Source organism: Salmo salar, chromosome 18 (assembly GCF_965601325.2).
Source record: "Salmo salar chromosome 18, fSalSal1, whole genome shotgun sequence".
Lineage (NCBI taxonomy): Eukaryota > Metazoa > Chordata > Actinopteri > Salmoniformes > Salmonidae > Salmo > Salmo salar.
Window position 1 is genome coordinate 72,418,008 of NC_138308.1, and position 20,315 is coordinate 72,438,322.

Sequence of the window (20,315 nt, forward strand, 5' to 3'; positions counted from 1 at the left end):
TTTAAATATATTTACCTTTTATTATTTTCACCTAACCCTACCATCCCTCCCCTAATTGGAACAAACTAATGGACGACAAGGCTTCTACTTCCAGCTTATAGAATACTATATACATTTTACGGACACAGTATATTTTACAATAGTTATCTTTTGTTTGTTTTTAGTCCAATTCTTCAGCTCCACTCAACCCCTTCCATCTAGCTCTGAACACGATCCAGTTTTGATTTCTATTTGCCATATATTTTTCAACTGTGCTGTGATGTTTCACAAAAGTTAAGCATCTCGGCTAACATTACTATTTTTATTTTCCTGTCACACAAACGTCTAATACTTCCTCTGTGCATCGGACAATGCAGCTCAACCACTGTAAATACACCTCTATGCGCCGTGAATATTATGTTAGGGGGCGTGTACTTCCAGGTATGAACAAAACAACAATTTTAAACGTTTTGTTTTTATTTTTTTTCTGGTACTCTATGCCCAATTTGGGAACCATAAACGAGAATGTTTTACTTTTGATGACATGTGGCACTTTTGTATGATGTTGGCCATGTGGGGACAAATTCATTCAGTTTAGAGACTAGTGATTAAGCCTCGTATATATTTGAAAAAAAGTAGGCCTCGTTTGTTGTTTATCGAAAGTGAAAGTATTCACAATTGTTAACTGCGTAGTTGGAGAGGAGCAAGCAGCAAGGTAAGGACTAGCTGAGTCTATAATATTTAAAGCAAAGTCATGTAAAATGAAAAACCATATTACAACATTAGTATAACATAACACAAGTTATAACTTTAACATGATGGGTGCACAAATTGCTTAATTGCACAATGTTTAGCCTACTTAGTCATCAACCTTGACTATCTCAACTTGTTTTAATTTCCACAACAATATGTTATTTATCGTAGCCCACCTCGTCTGCACAGCCTAAAATGAGCATCCATGGAGATAGACAGAAGGGAGGCACGACCTCCAAAGTGAGTCTCTTTGAGAAACCTGAGAAAGAAGCCCAATGGTAAGACGAGCGCTGTTGTCTCACAATGTAAATAATTTTGACAATGATAATGGGGTTGAGTGGAGCTAAAGGATGGGACTAAAAACAAACAAAAGATAACTATTGTAAAATATACTGTGTCCGTAAAATGTATGTAGAAGCCAAAGTGTTGTTGTCCATTAGTTTACTCCAATTAGGGGAGGGATGGTAGGGTTAGGGAAAATAATAAATACACACAGAAATTATATATTTTATATATTTACAAAAAAAATATGGAAGATTGGAAATGATGCAGACAATTACATTGATGGAAGTCACAATCTGTCTGCAATCTTTCCTTCTTAATGTGTTTGAGCCAATCAGTTGTGACAAGGTAGGGTTGGTATACAGAATATAGCCCTATTTGGTAAAAGACCAAGTCCATATTATGGCAAGAATAGCTCAAATAAGCAAAGAGAAACGACAGTCCATCATTACTTTAAGTTCAGTTACAAAAACCATCAAGCGTTATGATGAAACTGGCTCTCGTGAGGACCGCAACAGGAAAGGAAGACCCAGAGTTACCTCTGCTGTAGAGGATAAGTTAATAAGAGTTAACTGCACCTCCAGATTGCAGCCCAAATAAATGCTTCACAGAGTTCAAGTACCAGACAAGTCTCAACATCAACTGTTCAGAGGAGACTGCGTGAATCAGGCCTTCATGGTTGAATTGCTACAAAGAAACCACTACTAAAGGACACCAATCAGAAGAGACTTGCTTGGGCCAAGAAACACAAGCAATGGACATTAGACTGGTGGAAAGTTGTCCTTTTGGTCTGACAAGTGCAAATTTGAGATTTTTGGTTCCAACTGCCATATCTTTGTGAGACACAGAGTAGGTGTGGGGGTGCTTTGCTGGTGACACTGTCAGTGATTTATTTAGAATTCAAGGCACACTTAACCAGCATGGCTACAACAGCATTCTGCAGCGATACGCCATCCCATCTGGTTTTCAACAGGACAATTACCCAACACACCTCCAGGCTGTGCAACGGCTATTTTACCAAGAAGGAGAATGATTATTTTATTTATATATATATATTATAAGGCTCTGCTAGCTAATGTGTAGTCAGTGACTAGCTAAGACAAAGGGGATGCAAATTCATGGATTGGGCACAGAACGTCTCTGGGCATAAAGGTCTCTGATCAAATATTTATTGTATGAGTGTTCTATGTTAATGAACATGACGACATGACCGAATGTCAGATTTGAGCACGGTGCACCTCACTCACCGGCTCCGCCCTGTCACGTGACAGGCCATAGCCCGGTTCAACCCAGAGCAGCTTAATCGAATCCCCTCAGTCTCACCCACTTTTCACAAGTGTTTCTTCGCACACAATATTAGGCAGCATTTTGGTGAGAGCACATGGCTACTGAGTATTGTAAGATAAATTGTTAAAGAAAATGGACGCATGCCTCCTGGAATTCATCACGTCCTGTGCCCCTTTTTGGTTTCTGTCTTTATGGTTTGTTTGTAGTTTGTTGATTCATTTTTTAACTTGCATTGGTTTCAAATGTGTTCCTGAGCCAGAGAATGGCCACTGTGACTGAAATTTAAAAAAGTACATTCTACTCCACTCTACCTGCTCAACCCAGATCCAAAAGAACCTGTCACTTTTCCACCACGTAACATATACACTTATAATCTACTAATTAGGGGCTAATATGTGTACATTCAAATAAAGTGTTGCCATCATTACCATTGTCTACTTATCAAACCTACTTCACAAACCTACTTCACAGCTGATTTACTGTTTTGCTTTTGTGGCTTTATCACTGAAGATAATCAGGATAATCATTTTGTAGCAAGGTCAGAAAAGCACCTGCCCTTTAAGACGCGCAGTACCTACTCTTTTCTGACCTTGCTTCACTTGCATCAAGCTCTGTGTAATCTGCTGTGCCAACTAAAACCATTTGGTTTGCTATTCACTTCTAAAAGTCTCTTTGTTGTATTGAAGCACAATCCAGGCAAAGAGACCACATTCACCTGCACCCACCTGTGTGTCCATGAAGAGTGACTGGTCAATGGATGCTCCAATAGACCTCCGCAAAGGAGACTTTTATAACAAACAAAGGTAACAAAGAACATACATTAACATTTTCCAATATTTGAAAACATTAAAGTGCATTATCAGTGGAACAATTATTTTTCTAAATGAAACTCAGAGTAAATGTGATTGTGTGCTTTGGACAGGGTCCAGCAGGAGAGGTTAGTCTCACATGAACCCAGCATTGTGTCGTTTAAAGGGATAGTTTGGGATTTTGGCAATGAGGCCATTTTGGCAATTTTCACACCCCTTTATTTTTTCCATATTTTGTTGTGTTACAGCCTGAATTTAAAACAGATTCAATTTAGATTTTGTGTCACTGGCACACACACAATACCCCATAATGTCAAAGTGGAATTATGTTTTTAGAAAATGTTACAAATTCATTATAAATGTAAAGCTGAAATGTCTTGAGTCAATAAGTATTCAACCACTTTGTTATGGCAAGCTTAAATAAGTTCAGGAGAAAATATGTGCTTAACAAGTCACATAATAAGTTGCATGGACTCACTTTGTGTGCAACAATGGTGTTTAACATGATTTTTGAATGACTACCTCATCTTTGTACCCCACACATACAATTATCTGTAAGGTCCCTCAGTCAAGCAGTGAATTTCAAACACAGATTCAACTACAAAGACCAGGGAGGTTTCCAATGCCTCACCAAGAAGGGCACATATTGGTAGATGGGTAAAGAAAAAAAAGCAGACCATGAATATTCAATTGAGCATGGTGAAGATAGTTTTCTCCTGAGGATGGATCAACAACATTGTAGTTACTCCACTATACTAACCTAAATATGATGGTGGCTGCATTATGTTATGGGTATGCTTGTCATCGGCAAGGACTGGACGGTTTTTTAGGATAAAAATAAACAGAATAGAGTTAAGTACATGAAAAATCCTAGAAGAAAACCTGGTTCAGTCTGCTTTCCAACAGACACTGAGACAAATTCACCTTTCAGCAGGACAATAACCTTAAACACAAGAGTTGCTTACCAAGACAACGTTGAATGTTCCTGAGTGGCCTAATTACAGTTTTTATTTAACTTTTTAAGGTATAGGGGGCAGTATTTTCATTTTCGGATGAAAAGCGTGCCCAGAGTAAACTGCCTAATACTCGGGCCCAGAGTCAAATATTTGCATATTATTAGTAGATTTGGATAGAAAACACTCTGAAGTCTCTAAAACTGTTTGAATGATGTCTGTGAGTATAACAGAACTCATATGGTAGGCAAAAACCAGAGAAAAATCCAACCAGGAAGTACGTAATATGAGAATTGTAGTTCTTCTATTGAATCCCTATCGAAACTACAGTGTCTGTGGGGTCACGTTGCACTTCCTAAGGCTTCCTTTGGCTGTCAACAGCCTTTAGAAAAGTGTTTCATCCTTCTCCTGTTACTGGGCAGAAAATAGGAGCTCAGTCAATGAGTGGACTGCCTGGGACCAGTGAGTTGTTTAATGCGCAGGCACGTTTGGCGCACCGCTCCTTCTTTTTCCTCTGTAATGAATTCGCTATTGTCCGGTTGGAATATTATCTACATTTTATGTTAAAAAGACCCTAAGGATTGATTGTAAACAACGTTTGACATGTTTCTACGAACAGTAATGGAACTATTTGACTTTTAGAGTCTGGATTTACGCTTGCACGTTATGCCTTTGGATAGTGATCTGAACGCACGAACAAAACGGAGGTATTTGGACATAAATATGGAGTATTTCGAACAAAAATAACATTTCTTGTGGAAGTAGGAGTCCTGGGAGTGCATTCTGACGAAGATCAGCAAGGGTAAGAGAATATTTATAATACTAATTCTGAGTTTAGTTGACCCCAGAACTTGGCGGGTATCTGTATAGCTTGCTTTCATAGCTGAGCTATGTACTCAGAATATTGAAAAATGTGCTTTCTCCGTAAAGCTATTTTAAAATCTGACACAGCGGTTGCATTAACGTGTTGGGGCTAGGGGGTAGTATTTGCACGGCCGGATAAAAAAATGTACCCGATTTAAACTGGTTACTACTCTTGCCCAGAAACGAGAATATGCATATAATTAGTAGATTTGGATAGAAAACACTCTAAAGTTTCTAAAACTGTTTGAATGGTGTCTGTGAGTATAACAGAACTCATATGGCAGGCCAAAACCTGAGAAGATTCCATACAGGAAGTGCCCTGTCTGACAATTTGTTCTCCTTCTGTGGCATCTCTATCGAAAATACAGCATCTCTGCTGTAATGTTTTGTAACGCTTCCATTGACTCTCAGAAGGCGCCAGAAAGTGGAATGACGTATCTCCTGTCTCTGGGCGAAAAACAGCAGGAGATTTTGTGAGTGGTCAGGCTGAGAACAGTGACACTGGAGATGCACGTTCATGTGAATTCTCAATTTTTTTCTTTCAGCCTTTGAATGAATACAACGTCGCCCAGTTGGTATATTATCGCTATTTTACGAGAAAAATAGCATAAAAATTGATTTTAAACAGCGTTTGACATGCTTCGAAGTACGGTAATGGAATATTTTGTAATTTTTTGTCACGAAATGCGCTCGCGCGTCACCCTTCGGATACTGACCTGAACGCACGAACAAAACGGAGGTATTTGAATATAACTATGGATTATTTGGAACCAAAACAACATTTGTTGTTGAAGTAGAAGTCCTGGGAGTGCATTCTGACGAAGAACAGCAAAGGTAATCCAAATTTTCTTATAGTAAATCTGAGTTTGGTGAGGGCCAAACTTGGTGGGTGTCAAATTAGCTAGCCGTGATGGCCGGGCTATGTACTCAGAATATTGCAAAATGTGCTTTCGCCGAAAAGCTATTTTAAAATCTGACACCGCAATTGCATAAAGGAGTTCTGTATCTATAATTCTTAAAATAATTGTTATGTATTTTGTGAACGTTAATCGTGAGTAATTTAGTAAATTCACCGGAAGTTTGCGGTGGGTATGCTAGTTCTGAACGTCACATGCTAATGTAAAAAGCTGGTTTTTGATATAAATATGAACTTGATTGAACAAAACATGCATGTATTGTATAACATAATGTCCTAGGAGTGTCATCTGATGAAGATCATCAAAGGTTAGTGCTGCATTAAGCTGTGGTTTTGGTTTTTGTGACATATATGCTTGCTTTGAAAATGGCTGTGTGATTATTTTAGGCAGGGTACTCTCCTGACATAATCTAATGTTTTGCTTTCGCTGTAAAGCCTTTTTAAAATCAGATAATGTGGTTAGATTAACGAGAGTCTTGTCTTTAAAATTGTGTAAAATAGTCATAAGTTTGAGAAATTGAAGTTATAGCATTTTTGAGGTATTTGTATTTCACGCCACGCGATTCCACTGGCGTCCCACCTTGCCCAGGGAGGTTAAGGAGAAGTATATCTATAATTCTTTCAATAACTGTTATAAATTTTATCAGCGTTTATGATGAGTATTTTTGTAAATTGATGTGCTCATTCACCGGAAGTTTTGGTGGGAATACATTTTCTGAACATCACGCGCCAATGTAAAATTGGGTTTTTGGATATAAATATGAACTTTATCGAGCAAAACATACATGTATTGTGTAACATTAAGTCCTATGAGTGCCATCTGATGAAGATCATCAAAGGTTAGTGAATATTTTAGCTGTATTTTTGGTTTTTGTGATGCATGTCCTTGCTTGGAAAATGGCTGTGTGGTTTTTTCTTGTGAAGTTTATGTCCTAACATAATCTAATTTTATGCTTTCGCCGTAAAGCCTTTTTGAAATCGGACAATGTGGTTATATTAACGAGAAGTTTATCTTTAAAATGGTGTAAAATAGTTGATTGTTTGAGAAAATGAAATTCTGAGATTTTTGCTGTTTTGTTTTTCATGCCATGCTATTTCACTGGCTGTTGAATAGTGTGTCTCGCAGGTGGGACGCTAGCGTCCCACGTAGCCCATAGAAGTTAAATCGTCTTGAAAATGTATGGTAAGACTTGAAAATGGCTGTCGAGCAATGATCAACAACCAACTTGACAGAGCTTCAACAATGTTTTAAAGAATAATGTGCAAAAATTGTACAATGTCTGTAGATGGGTGAGAACCCTCCCCCTCAATGTAATCCATTTCGAATTCAGCTGTAACACAACAAAATGTGGACTAAGTCAAGGGGTTTGAATTCTTTCTGAAGGCATTGTACTTCCCCAGCGAGGTCGAGTCATGCGAAGGTCGAGTCATGCGTCCTCCGAAACATGACCTGTCAAACCGCACTCCTTAACACCCGCTCGCTTAACCCGGAAGCCAGCTGCACCAGTGTGTCGGAGGAAAACCGTTCAACTGACAACCGAAGTCAGCCTGCAGGCACCCGGCCCACCACAAGGAGTCGCTAGAGTGTGATGAGCCAAGTGAAGCCCACCCAGCCAAACCCTCCCCTAACCCTAACAACGTTGGGCCAATTGTGCGCCGCCCCCAAAGGGACTCCCGGTCATGGCCGGTTATGACACAGCCTGGGATTGAACCCGGGTCTGTAGTGTGATGCAGTGCCTTAGACCGCTGTGCCACTCGGGAGGCCCCTCAGTGAATTTCATTTAAAAAAAGTAAAACATTTAAAAGTTTGCCTTTTTAGATCAAACTATACTAAATATATTCATGTCACCAAATAATCGATTAAAACACACTGTTTTCCAATGGTCTACAGTAGCCTCAACAGCACTCTGTAGGGTAGTACCATGGTGTAGGCGGAGGACCGCTAGCTTTCGTCTTCCTCTGGGTACATTGACTTCAATACAAAACCTAGGAGGCTCATTGTTCTCACCTCCTTCCATAGACTTACACAGTAATTGTAACAACTTCCAGAGAAGGTCCAACCTCCGAGCTATAAGAGCTCTTGCAGCATGAGCTGACATGTTTTCCACCCAATCAAAGGATCAGAGAATGAATCTAGCACTGAAAGCATAAGCTACAGCTAGCTAGCACTGCAGTGCATAAAATGTGGTGAGTAGTTGACTAAAAGAGAGAAAAATACAATAGTTGAACAGTTTTTAACAAATTAATTTCTTCAAAAATGAACAAGAAGCACAAGAGGGAGAGATTCATTTTCGCTTTCATTTTCGCTTACTTACAGTGAGGGAAAAAAGTATTTGATCCCCTGCTGATTTTGAACGTTTGCCCACTTGCAAAGAAATTATCCATCTATAATTTTAATAGTAGGTTTATTTGAACAGTGAGAGACAGAATAACAACAAAAAAATCCAGAAGTGGCTTCTTTGCTGCCCTTCTTGACACCAGGCCATCCTCCAAAAGTCTTTGCCTCACTGTACGTGCAGATGCACTCACACCTGCCTGCTGCCATTCCTGAGCAAACTCTGTACTGGTGGTGCCCCGATCACGCAGCTGAATCAACTTTAGGAGACGGTCCTGGCGCTTGCTGGACTTTCTTGGGCGCCTCGAAGCCTTCTTCACAACAATTAAACCGCTCTCCTTGAAGTTCTTGATGATCTGATAAATGGTTGATTTAGGTGCAATCTTACTGGCAGCAATATCCTTGCCTGTGAAGCCCATTTTGTGCAAAGCAATGATGACAGCACGTGTTTCCTTGCAGTTAACCATGATTGACAGAGGAAGAACAATGATTCCAAGCACCACCCTCCTTTTGAAGCTTCCAGTCTATTATTCGAACTCAATCAGCATGACAGAGTGATCTCCAGCCTTGTCCTCGTCAACACTCACACCTGTGTTAACGAGAGAATCACTGACATGATGTCAGCTGGTCCTTTTGTGGCAGGGCTGAAATGCAGTGGAAATGTTTTTGGGGGATTCAGTTCATTTGCATGGCAAAGAGGGACTTTGCAATTAATTGCAATTCATCTGATCACTCTTCATAACATTCTGGAGTATATGCAAATTGCCATCATACAAACTGAGGCAGCAGACTTTGTGAAAGTTAATATTTATGTCATTCTCAAAACTTTTGGCCATGACTGTACACTGTAACGTTACTGCATGATTGTAGCATGTTTACTAATGCGTTAGTGCTATTAGCTATGTTGACTATGATGTTACTTTAGCTAATTTATTGACAACGATGTAGGCTGTGTATAGCGGTTATGATATGGTTTGGCTTGGAAAGTTTTTTTGTTTTTTTTCCTGGTCACAATACAGCTGATGTGTTATGCATTGAAGTCCACAAACGAAGGGAAAAGGTGAGAGGAGGAGAGCGCATAGTTGTGAGAAGGAATACAACGTGGCTGCTATGAACGTGAACTATGTTTACGCGCGATCAGGGGTGTATTCATTCCGCCGATTCTGGTGAAAAACGTTTCGATTTTTTTTAATGTGATAATCTAATATCTTGCCCACAGAGATGAACAACAGAGATCAGAGTCTGAGATTCCCAGTGGTCAGTCTGCCCAGGATCATAAGGAAGATCTGTCCTCCATTTTCAGGGTAGGTTGTACTTTCTCATACAGTAACTAAAGTAGAAGTAAGGAGCGTCCACACCTAGAATGATAACCATATCAATAACCATGACGATCATCAGCGAGCAGCCACACAACAGTACGCTTTATGGTTCTACACACCTTTCATGTCATGGTGTATTATTAGTTTAGTGAAGTGTTATTTTATATTTTTTTCTTTTTCAGTCTGTTGAAGACAATATCATCACTTTTGTGAGAGGGGAGTTAGAAAGATTTAAGAGGATTTTGTGTCCAGATCTCCCAGAATGCTTTGAGAGTCAGAATAAGGATGCAAAAGCAGTGGGCTCTGAAGATGAGAAGCAGCAGAGCAATGCCAGAGAGGGGGCTCTGAAGATCACACTGCACATCCTGAGGAACATGAACCAGAAGGAACTTGCTGACACGTTGGAAAAAAGTATGAATTATTTGTCTGTAGTCTTTTAATACCAGATTAATGTACCCTTTTACATACTTAAAACTATAATTTAGATAATCTATAGGAAATTAAAGTTATGTTAATGAATATACAGTAAATTCGAGAAAGTATTCAGACCCCTTGACTTTTTCCATATTTTATTACGTTACAGCCTTATTCTACAATGGATTAAATCAAACATTTTCCTCGTCAATCTACACACAATACCTCAATGACAAAGCAAAAAAAAGTTCTTTATGTTTGCAAATGTGTGTTTTATATATATATATATATATATATATATATATATATATATATATATATATATATATATATATATATATATATATATATATATATATATATACCTTATTTACGTAAATATTCATACCATTTGCTATGAGACTCAAAATTGAGCTCAGGTGCATCTTGTTTCCATTGATCATCTTTGAGATGTTTCCACAACTTGATTTGTGTCCACCTGTGGTAAATTCAATTGATTGGACATGATTTGGAAAGGCACACACCTCTCTATATAATGTCCCACAGTTGACACTGCATGTCAGAGCAAAAACCAAGTGATAAGGTCGAAGGAATTGTCCGTAGAGCTCCGATACAAGATTTTGTTGAGGTACAGATCTGGGGAAGAGTACCAAAACATTTCTGCAGCATTGAAGGTCCCCAAGAACACAGTGACCTCCATCATTCTTAAATGGAAGAAGTTTGGAACCACCAAGACTTTTCATTCCAGAAGGACAACCATCTCTGCAGCACTCCACCAATCAGGCCTTTATGGTAGAGTGGCCAGATGTAAGACACTCCTCAGTAAAAGGCACATGACAGCCCGCTTGGAGTTTGACAAAAGGCACATAAAGACTCAGACCATGAGAAATAAGATTCTCTGGTCTGATGAAACCAGGATTGAACTCATTGGCCTGAATGCCAAACGTCACGTCTGGAGGAAACGTGGCACCATCCCTACGGTGAATCATGGTGGTGTCAGCATGATATTGTGGAGATGTTTTTCAGGGACTGGGAGACTAGTTAGGATCGAGGGAAAGATGAACGGATCCTCGATGAAACCTGGTCCAAAGCGCTCAGGACCTCAGACTGGGGCAAATGTTCAGCTTCCAACAGGACAACGACCCTAAGCACACAGCCAAGACAACGCAGGAGTGGCTTCGGGACAAGTCTCTGAATGACCTTGAGTGGCCCAGTTAGAGCCTGGACTTGAACCCGATCAAACGTGTCTGTAATAACCTGAAAATACTGTAGCTTTGCAGCAAAGCTCCACATCCAACCTGACAGAGCTTGAGAGGATCTGCAGAGAAGAATAGGAGAAACTCCCCAAATATAAATGTGCCAAGCTTGTAGCGTCATGCCCAAGAAGACTCGAGACTGTAATCGCTGACAAAGGTGCTTCAACAAAGTACTGAGTAAAGGGTCTGAAAACTTATGTAAATGTAATATTTCAGTTTCTTTTTTATACATTTGCAAACATTTCTAAAAACCTGTTTTTGCTTTGTCATTATGGGGTATTGTGTGTAGATTGATCAGGGGGGAAAAACTATTTAATCCATTTTAGAATAAGGCTGTAACGTAACAAAATGTAGAAAAAGTCAAGGGGTCTGAATACTTTCCAGTACTTTTTACACTGTACATGTATCACATTAAAAGTCACATTTTCAGGAATGTTTTCTGCATGATTAGGTCTTCTGGGTGAGCTTGCTGTATGCCAGCATAAACTCAAACCCAATCTGAAGAGAAAGTTTGAATGTCTGTTCGAGGGAATTGCAAAGCAAGGAAATTCAACACTTCTCAACAAGGTCTACACAGAGCTGTACATCACAGAGGGTGGAAGTGGAGAGGTCAATCATGAACATGAGGTCAGACAGATTGAGATAGCATCCAGAGGACCACCAACACAAGAGGTACCAATCAAAACCAATGACATCTTCAAACCCTTACCCGGACAAGACAAAACCATCAGGACTGTACTGACAAAGGGAGTCGCTGGCATTGGAAAAACCATCACTGTACACAAGTTCATTTTGGATTGGGCTGAAGGAAAGGCAAATCAGGATGTCCAGCTCATATTTTCTCTCCCTTTTCGGGAGCTCAATTTGTTCAAGGGGAATCAATGCAGTTTGATCAAACTCCTCCATCACTTTTGCGTTGAAGCAAAAGAATCAGGAATATCCAACTTTGAAAAGTATAAAGTTGTGTTTATCTTTGATGGTCTTGATGAGTGCCGACTTCCTCTAGACTTCCAGAACAATAAGAGCTGTTCTGATGTCACAGAGTCAACCTCAGTGGACGTGCTGCTGACAAACCTCATCAAGGGGAATCTGCTCCCTTCTGCTCTCCTCTGGATAACCTCTCGACCTGCCGCAGCCTACCGCATCCTTCCTGATTGTGTTGACCAGGTGTCTGAAGTACGAGGGTTCAATGACCCACAGAAGGAGGAATACTTCAAGAAGAGAATCAGTGATCAAAACATAGCCAAAATAATCATTACACACATAAAGTCATCTAGGAGCCTGTACATCATGTGCCACATACCAGTCTTCAGTTGGATTACTGCCACAGTCCTAGAGAAAATTTTGGGGGAAGCAGAGAGTGGAAAGATGCCCAACACACTGACTCAGATGTACACACACTATCTGATTTGCATCATAGTGATCAATCTGAAATATTCAGTGGGATCAGAGACATTGGGGGCAGATTCAGAGATGAAGAAAACAGACGAAGAGATGATCCTCAAACTGGGAAAACTGGCATTTGAACAGCTGGAAAAAGGAAATCTGATCTTCTATGAGGAAGACCTGAGAGAGTGTGGCATTGATGTCAGAGAAGTGTTAGTGCACTCAGGAGTGTTCACTCAGATCTTTAGAGAGGAGTGTGGGCTGTACCAGGTGAGGGTGTACTGCTTTGTGCATCTGAGCATTCAGGAGTTTCTTGCTGCATTATATGTGTTCTACACATTCATCAACAGCGGTCTAAATCTATTAGACGAACAGGAAACCACCACCAGAAAACCTCAGATAACCAAAGGTATTCCTGTAACTCTTCTGCACAAGAGTGCAGTAGACAAGGCCTTACAAAGTGAGAATGGACACCTGGACCTTTTCCTTCGCTTCCTTCTCGGTCTCTCAATGGAGTCCAGCCAAACTCTCTTACGAGGCCTACTGGCACAGATAGGAGGCATCTCTCAGAGCAATGAGGAAACCGTTGAGTACATCAAGAAGAAGATCAGGCAGAATCCCTCTCCAGAGAGATGCATCAATCTGTTCCACTGTCTGAATGAGTTGAATGACCATTCTCTTGTGGAGGAGATCCAAAGCTACCTGTGCTCAGGAAGTCTCTCAGAAGCCCAACTTTCGCCTGCACAGTGGTCAGCATTGGTCTTTGTGTTGCTGACATCTGAAAAGGAGCTTGATGTGTTTGACCTGAAGAAATATTCCAGATCAGAGGAGGGTGTTCGGAGGCTGTTGCCAGTGGTCAAAAGCACCAGGACAGCTGTGTGAGTGCAATGATTGTTGAATTTCTGGAATATCCATCATGCTTTTAGCACAGGGGTGTCCAATTTTATCCGCAAAGGGTTGTGTGGGAGCAGGGTTTTACTTCAACCAAAGCAGTAACACACCTGATTCAGCTAATCATAGTTTTCAATCGTCAACTTTTTCAATTGAATCAGGTGTGTCAATGCTTTGGCTGGAGCAAAGGTCTGCACCCATACTGGCCCTTTGTGGATAAGATTGGACATCCCTGATTCAGTTGATTAATCTTAACATTTCTTCTTCAGGCTGAAAGGATGTAATCTCACAGAGAGATGCTGTGAAGAATTGGCCTCAGCTCTCAGCTCAAAAACCTCACACCTAAGAGAGCTGGACCTGAGTGACAATGACCTGCAAGACTCAGGAGTCAAGCTGCTCTCTGCTGGACTTGCGAGTTCACACTGTAAATTGGAGACACTAAGGCAAGTATATTTGGAGTTGAAGATGGGAGCAAAAGGGAGCATACATTTTAAGACCGAGCAAGCAATCTTACCAAAACGGTTACATTTATCTTTCTGCAGGTTGTCATTCTGTGGTGTCACAGAGAAAGGCTGTGCTTCCCTGGCATCAGCTCTGAGATCAAACCCCTCTCACCTGAAAGAGCTTGATCTGAGCTACAACCACCCTGGAGACACAGGAGTGGAGCTGGTCTCTGCCATACTGGAAGATCCACACTGTCAGCTGCATACACTCAGGTAGTGAAACAATTAGTCAGCCGCATATTGAAAGCTGAAGTGTCGCAGAAATTCTAGGAAGAGAGACTGCAGATTTCTTTCAAACAACAATTTGTCAGATTTGCACAAGTTAAGCAATCAACCATCACTAAGAATAGTTAAAAGTTGAAAAGTTCCACGGACAGAGCTGTCTTTCTCCTTTTATAGAAAGTACATTATTTTATCTTTGTGACAGTTAACAGATGTGCAGAAAAAGGCCATGGGAACAGAGTGGTAAAAGTTAATTTAGCTTGTCTGTGTAGATCAAGATAGCTGATATCGCCACCACTCTCTGTTCCTCACTGCACTTCCCACATACATTACCAGTCATACGTTTGGACACATCTACTTATTCAAGTTTTTTTTATTTTTTTATTTTTTACAATTGTAGAATAATAGTGAACACATCAACACTATGAAATAACACATATGGAATCATGTAGTAACCCAAAAAGGTAGGGGTGGTAGCCCTATTTGGTAAAAGACCAAGTCCATATTATGGCAAGAACTGCTCAAATAAGCAAAGTGAAGGAAAAGCAGCCATCAAGTGCTCAGCATATGTGGGAACTCCTTCAAGACTGTTGGAAAAGCATTCCTTATGAAGCTGGTTGAGAGAATGCCAAGAGTGTGCAAAGCTGTCAACAAGCCAAAGGTTGGCTACTTAAAAAATATAAAATATATTTAGATTTGTTGAACACTTTTTTTGGTTCCTACATGATCCCATATGTGTTAATTCATAGTTTGATGTCTTCACTATTATTCTACAATGTAGAAAATAGTAAAAATAAATAAACTCTTGAATGAGTAGGTGTGTCCAAACTTTTGACTGGTACTGTGGCTAAATTCCTGCCGATCGTAAACACTGGAGGTCACGTACTACGGTCACACCTAAAGAGCTCATTAATCTGTACGCTCAGATTTATGACTAAGTCACACAAGGCAAGCTTGTATCAGTATAAAATACTAGCATATAGCAATGGAGAATTTTTCTAAGTAAAAACAGCATAGTATGTATAATTAAACAATATAGTAGGTAATTAAATAATTTCCTCCACAGAAGTCAAAGTAACCTTGCAGGTTGGCACACTGAATACTATATGATAAATGAGAAAAAGTCCTGATAATTTGAGGAGGTATATCTCACAGAGCTTTGAGTTTACATGCTGCTACTGCCACAAAGGGATATTTGCCACTCCAACAGTGTGTTCTGCTTTTTCAACAGTGTGGATCATAATGCTGAGTGCTGGTTGAAATCTGCCCTGAAGAAATGTACGTTTTGAATTGTGCCTATTTTTACATTACAATACATAAATGTACCTGCACTATGTGAAGAGGGTATTCATAGGAACTGCTCCTGTTATTTATTGTCTCCGTCTCTTCCATCAGATGCGTGTGAGCTCACACTGGACCCAAACACAGCACACACGTACCTCTCTCTGTGTGAGGCAAATAAAAAGATGACACGGATGGAAGCGGCGCAAGTATATCCTGATAGCTCTGATAGATTTAAGGACTGGGGCCAGGCGCTGTGTAGAGAGGGTCTGTCTGGGCGCTGCTACTGGGAGGCAGAATGGACTGGGAAATGGGCAGGTGTAGGAGTGGCATATAAAGGAATCAGCAGGAAAGGGGAGGGTAATGATTGTGTCCTTGGATACAATGATATGTCTTGGAGTCTGCGCTGCTTTGATGACTGTTTCAATGCCTGGCACAAGAAGAAGGGGGAAGCCATATTGGTCCCCTCCCCTATCCCCAAAAGGGTAGGAATGTATCTGGACTGGCTGGCTGGCACTCTGTCCTTCTACAGTGTCTCATCTAACTCACTGACCCACCTGCACACATTCCAGACGACATTCACTGAGCCTCTCTACCCAGGGTTTAGGCTTTGGTATCATGACACCTCAGTGTCCCTGTGCCAGGTAGAATAGCCCCTTGTGTTATACCTAGAAGAACACCAAAAGGATCAGACTGTAAAATACACTACCACTCAATAAAGGTGAACATTGTTACTGATTATATGAAATGTATTTATAAACCCCTTCTTACATCAGCTGATATCTCAAAGGGCTGTACAGAAACCCAGCCTAAAACCCCAAACATCAAGCAATGCAGGTGTAGAAGCACGGTGGCTAGGAAAAACTCCCTAGAAAGGCCAAAACCTAGGAAGAAACCTAGAGAGAAACCAGGCTATGAGGGGTGGCCAGTCCTCTTCTGGCTGTGCCGGGTGGAGATTATAACAGAACATGGCCAAGATGTTCAAATGTTCATAGATGACCAGCAGAGTCAAATAATAATAATCACAGTGGTTGTCGAGGGTGCAACAGGTCAGCACCTCAGGAGTAAATGTCAGTTGGCTTTTCATAGCCGATCATTCAGAGTATCTGTACCGCTCCTGCTGTCTCTAGAGAGTTGAAAACAGCAGGTCTGGTACAGGTAGCACGTCCGGTGAACAGGTCAGGGTTTGTGGTGGATGAATCAGAATTAGTTGGGTAACATAGATAATTAAGATGTTTTATTAGTATAATATGCTTATGTGAGATACTTGTCATTAGAAAGTGTCCTTTGGACTCTGGTGTCTTTCAGTTGCACGTTTCCCTTAGCTGAGGCTCAGGCATTTGGGGCCCAGAGAGGGGAGGTCAGACTTGTTTTTTACATGTCTCTGTTGCTATGCAGAATATCAGCAAGAGAGGAGGACAGAATGAAACATTGTCTTCATATGTGAATGTCTTTACCTATTCTTAAACCATGTGAAGGGATGGCGTGATTAATGGGGAACCAATTATTTGTCTCCACAATGTCTGTGCGCAGGTCACTCCCCTCAGTGAGCTTGTCCAGGAGTGAGAACAAGAGGTGTTTTACTGAGGATGGGCCTCTATGAGATAGCACTGACAGAGGAGATTTATGGTGTATTTTGATAAGAACGCCTAAAAAGCATTCCAGAGGACATGAGCTAATAGTTCTGTTCTATACCATACCAGTGAGGGACGGTTCTAGGGAGACCAGACACCAGTCTATATAATGAACACTGTTAACATTACATTACATTTAAGTCATTTAGCAGACGCTCTTATCCAGAGCGACTTACAAATTGGTGCATTCACCTTATGATATCCAGTGGAACAACCACTTTACAATAGTGCATCTAAATCTTTTAAGGGGGGGGGGGGTTAGAAGGATTACTTTATCCTATCCTAGGTATTCCTTAAAGAGGTGGGGTTTCAGGTGTCTCCGGAAGGTGGTGATTGACTCCGCTGTCCTGGCGTCGTGAGGGAGCTTGTTCCACCATTGGGGTGTCAGAGCAGCGAACAGTTTTGACTGGGCTGAGCGGGAACTGTGCTTCCTCAGAGGTAGGGGGGCCAGCAGGCCAGAGGTGGATGAACGCAGTGCCCTTGTTTGGGTGTAGGGCCTGATCAGAGCCTGAAGGTATGGAGGTGCCGTTCCCTTCACAGCTCCGTAGGCAATCACCATGGTCTTGTAGCGGATGCGAGCTTCAACTGGAAGCCAGTGGAGAGAGCGGAGGAGCGGGGTGACGTGAGAGAACTTGGGAAGGTTGAACACCAGACGGGCTGCTGCGTTCTGGATGAGTTGTAGGGGTTTAATGGCACAGGCAGGGAGCCCAGCCAACAGCGAGTTGCAGTAATCCAGACGGGAGATGACAAGTGCCTGGATTAGGACCTGCGCCGCTTCCTGTGTGAGGCAGGGTCGTACTCTGCGAATGTTGTAGAGCATGAACCTACAGGATCGGGTCACCGCCTTGATGTTAGTGGAGAACGACAGGGTGTTGTCCAGGATCACGCCAAGGTTCTTAGCACTCTGGGAGGAGGACACAAGGGAGTTGTCAACCGTGATGGCGAGATCATGGAACGGGCAGTCCTTCCCCGGGAGGAAGAGCAGCTCCGTCTTGCCGAGGTTCAGCTTGAGGTGGTGATCCGTCATCCACACTGATATGTCTGACACACATGCAGAGATGCGATTTGCCGCCTGGTTATCAGAAGGGGGAAAGGAGAAGATTAATTGTGTGTCGTCTGCATAGCAATGATAGGAGAGACCATGTGAGGATATGACAGAGCCAAGTGACTTGGTGTATAGCGAGAATAGGAGAGGGCCTAGAACAGAGCCCTGGGGGACACCAGTGGTGAGAGCGCATGGTGCGGAGACAGATTCTCGCCACGCCACCTGGTAGGAGCGACCTGTCAGGTAGGACGCAATCCAAGCGTGGGCCGCGCCAGAGATGCCCAACTCGGAGAGGGTGGAGAGGAGGATCTGATGGTTCACAGTATCAAAGGCAGCAGATAGGTCTAGAAGGATGAGAGCAGAGGAGAGAGAGTTAGCTTTAGCAGTGCGGAGAGCCTCCGTGACACAGAAAAGAGCAGTCTCAGTTGAATGCCCAGTCTTGAAACCTGACTGATTAGGATCAAGAAGGTCATTCTGAGAGAGATAGCAGGAGAGCTGGCCAAGGACGGCACGTTCAAGAGTTTTGGAGAGAAAAGAAAGCAGGGATACTGGTCTGTAGTTGTTGACATCGGAGGGATCGAGTGTAGGTTTTTTCAGAAGGGGTGCAACTCTCGCTCTCTTGAAGACGGAAGGGACGTAGCCAGCGGTCAAGGATGAGTTGATGAGCGAGGTGAGGAAGGGGAGAAGGTCTCCGGAAATGGTCTGGAGAAGAGAGGAGGGGATAGGGTCAAGTGGGCAGGTTGTTGGGCGGCCGGCCGTCACAAGACGCGAGATTTCATCTGGAGAGAGGGGAGAAAGAGGTCAAAGCACAGGGTAGGGCAGTGTGAGCAGGACCAGCGGTGTCGTTTGACTTAGCAAACGAGGATCGGATATCGTCAACCTTCTTTTCAAAATGGTTGACGAAGTCATCCGCAGAGAGGGAGGAGGGGGGGAGGGGGAGGAGGATTCAGGAGGGAGGAGAAGGTAGCAAAGAGCTTCCTAGGGTTAGAGGCAGATGCTTGGAATTTAGAGTGGTAGAAAGTGGCTTTAGCAGCAGAGACAGAAGAGGAGAATGTAGAGAGGAGGGAGTGAAAGGATGCCAGGTCCGCAGGGAGGCGAGTTTTCCTCCATTTCCGCTCGGCTGCCTGGAGCCCTGTTCTGTGAGCTCGTAGTGAGTCGTCGAGCCACGGAGCAGGAGGGGAGGACCGAGCCGGCCTGGAGGATAGGGGACAGAGAAAATCAAAGGATGCAGAAAGGGAGGAGAGGAGGGTTGAGGAGGCAGAATCAGGAGATAGGTTGGAGAAAGTTTGAGCAGAGGGAAGAGATGATAGGATGGAAGAGGAGAGAGTAGCGGGAGAGAGAGAGCGAAGGTTGGGACGGCGCAATACCATCCGAGTAGGGGCAGAGTGAGAAGTGTTGGATGAGAGCAAGAGGGAAAAGGATACAAGGTAGTGGTCGGAGATTTGGAGGGGAGTTGCAATGAGATTAGTGGAAGAACAGCATCTAGTAAAGATGAGGTCAAGCGTATTGTCTGCCTTGTGAGTAGGGGGGAAGGTGAGAGGGTGAGGTCAAAAGAGGAGAGGAGTGGAAAAGAAGGAGGCAGAGAGGAATGAGTCAAAGGTAGATGTGGGGAGGTTAAAGTCACCCAGAACTGTGAGAGGTGAGCCACCGTTAAGATAGCAGTTGCTGTCTGCTGTGTTTTATAGATATCTTTTCATACAAAACTTAACCTTTGTGAACTGTTCTTAAGATTTGTGGTTCGTCAATGTACGTTGAAGGGGTGGATTCATGGGTATAAAAAGCTCTTTGTATTGTTGTATAGAGACCTTCCTGGTTCATTCGAGAGAGTGCATTATTGAAGGTCAAGTGCTTTTGCAAAAGTATCTTAATTATTAAAGATGTAGTTAACTCGGACTGGTGTGTTTGTAACTCTCCTCATTTGGTAATGCAGAAATTAGCCACCACAGGTTCCATAGCCGCAGGCAGAACAGTTGAAACTGGAGCAGCAGCACGGCCAAGTGGACTGGGGACATATGGGTATGTCGGGATGGTGTTCTTCGGCTTGCAAGCATCGCCCTTTTTCCTCCAAACATAACGATGGTCATTATGGCCAAACAGTTCTATTCTTGTTTCATCAGACCAGAGGACATTTCTCCAAAAATTACGATCTTTGTCGCCATCTGCAGTTGTAAACTGTAGTCTGGCTT

General features: G+C 42.2%; 1 protein-coding gene across 2 annotated transcripts; it reads left to right on the forward strand.

Annotated features, from left to right (window-relative positions):
- Positions 1–411: 411 nt before the first annotated feature.
- LOC106577579 (NLR family CARD domain-containing protein 3) lies at positions 412–20,022 on the forward strand. Of its 2 annotated transcripts, XM_014155743.3 has the most exons (10): positions 412–694; positions 904–1,010; positions 2,988–3,104; positions 9,398–9,482; positions 9,680–9,908; positions 11,619–13,431; positions 13,714–13,887; positions 13,987–14,160; positions 15,401–15,447; positions 15,565–20,022. In XM_014155743.3, exons 2-10 carry the CDS (start codon positions 928–930, stop codon positions 16,101–16,103), a joined length of 3,261 nt encoding a protein of 1,086 aa, XP_014011218.1. In that variant the 5' UTR covers positions 412–694; positions 904–927; the 3' UTR covers positions 16,104–20,022. The 2 variants fall into 2 exon arrangements, with proteins under 2 accessions (XP_014011218.1, XP_014011219.1); XM_014155744.3 differs by lacking the exons at positions 412–694; positions 904–1,010 and having other exon boundaries at positions 9,750–9,908.
- Positions 20,023–20,315: the final 293 nt, after the last annotated feature.

Bases quoted from the DNA above. Each gene is read 5' to 3' on its own strand.
- LOC106577579 (XM_014155743.3), top strand. From the start codon at position 928: ATGAGCATCCATGGAGATAGACAGAAGGGAGGCACGACCTCCAAAGTG. The intron at 1,011-2,987 runs GTAAGACGAGCG...GTTGTATTGAAG, and splicing joins CCTGAGAAAGAAGCCCAATG to CACAATCCAGGCAAAGAGAC. The intron at 3,105-9,397 runs GTAACAAAGAAC...TCTTGCCCACAG, and splicing joins GACTTTTATAACAAACAAAG to AGATGAACAACAGAGATCAG.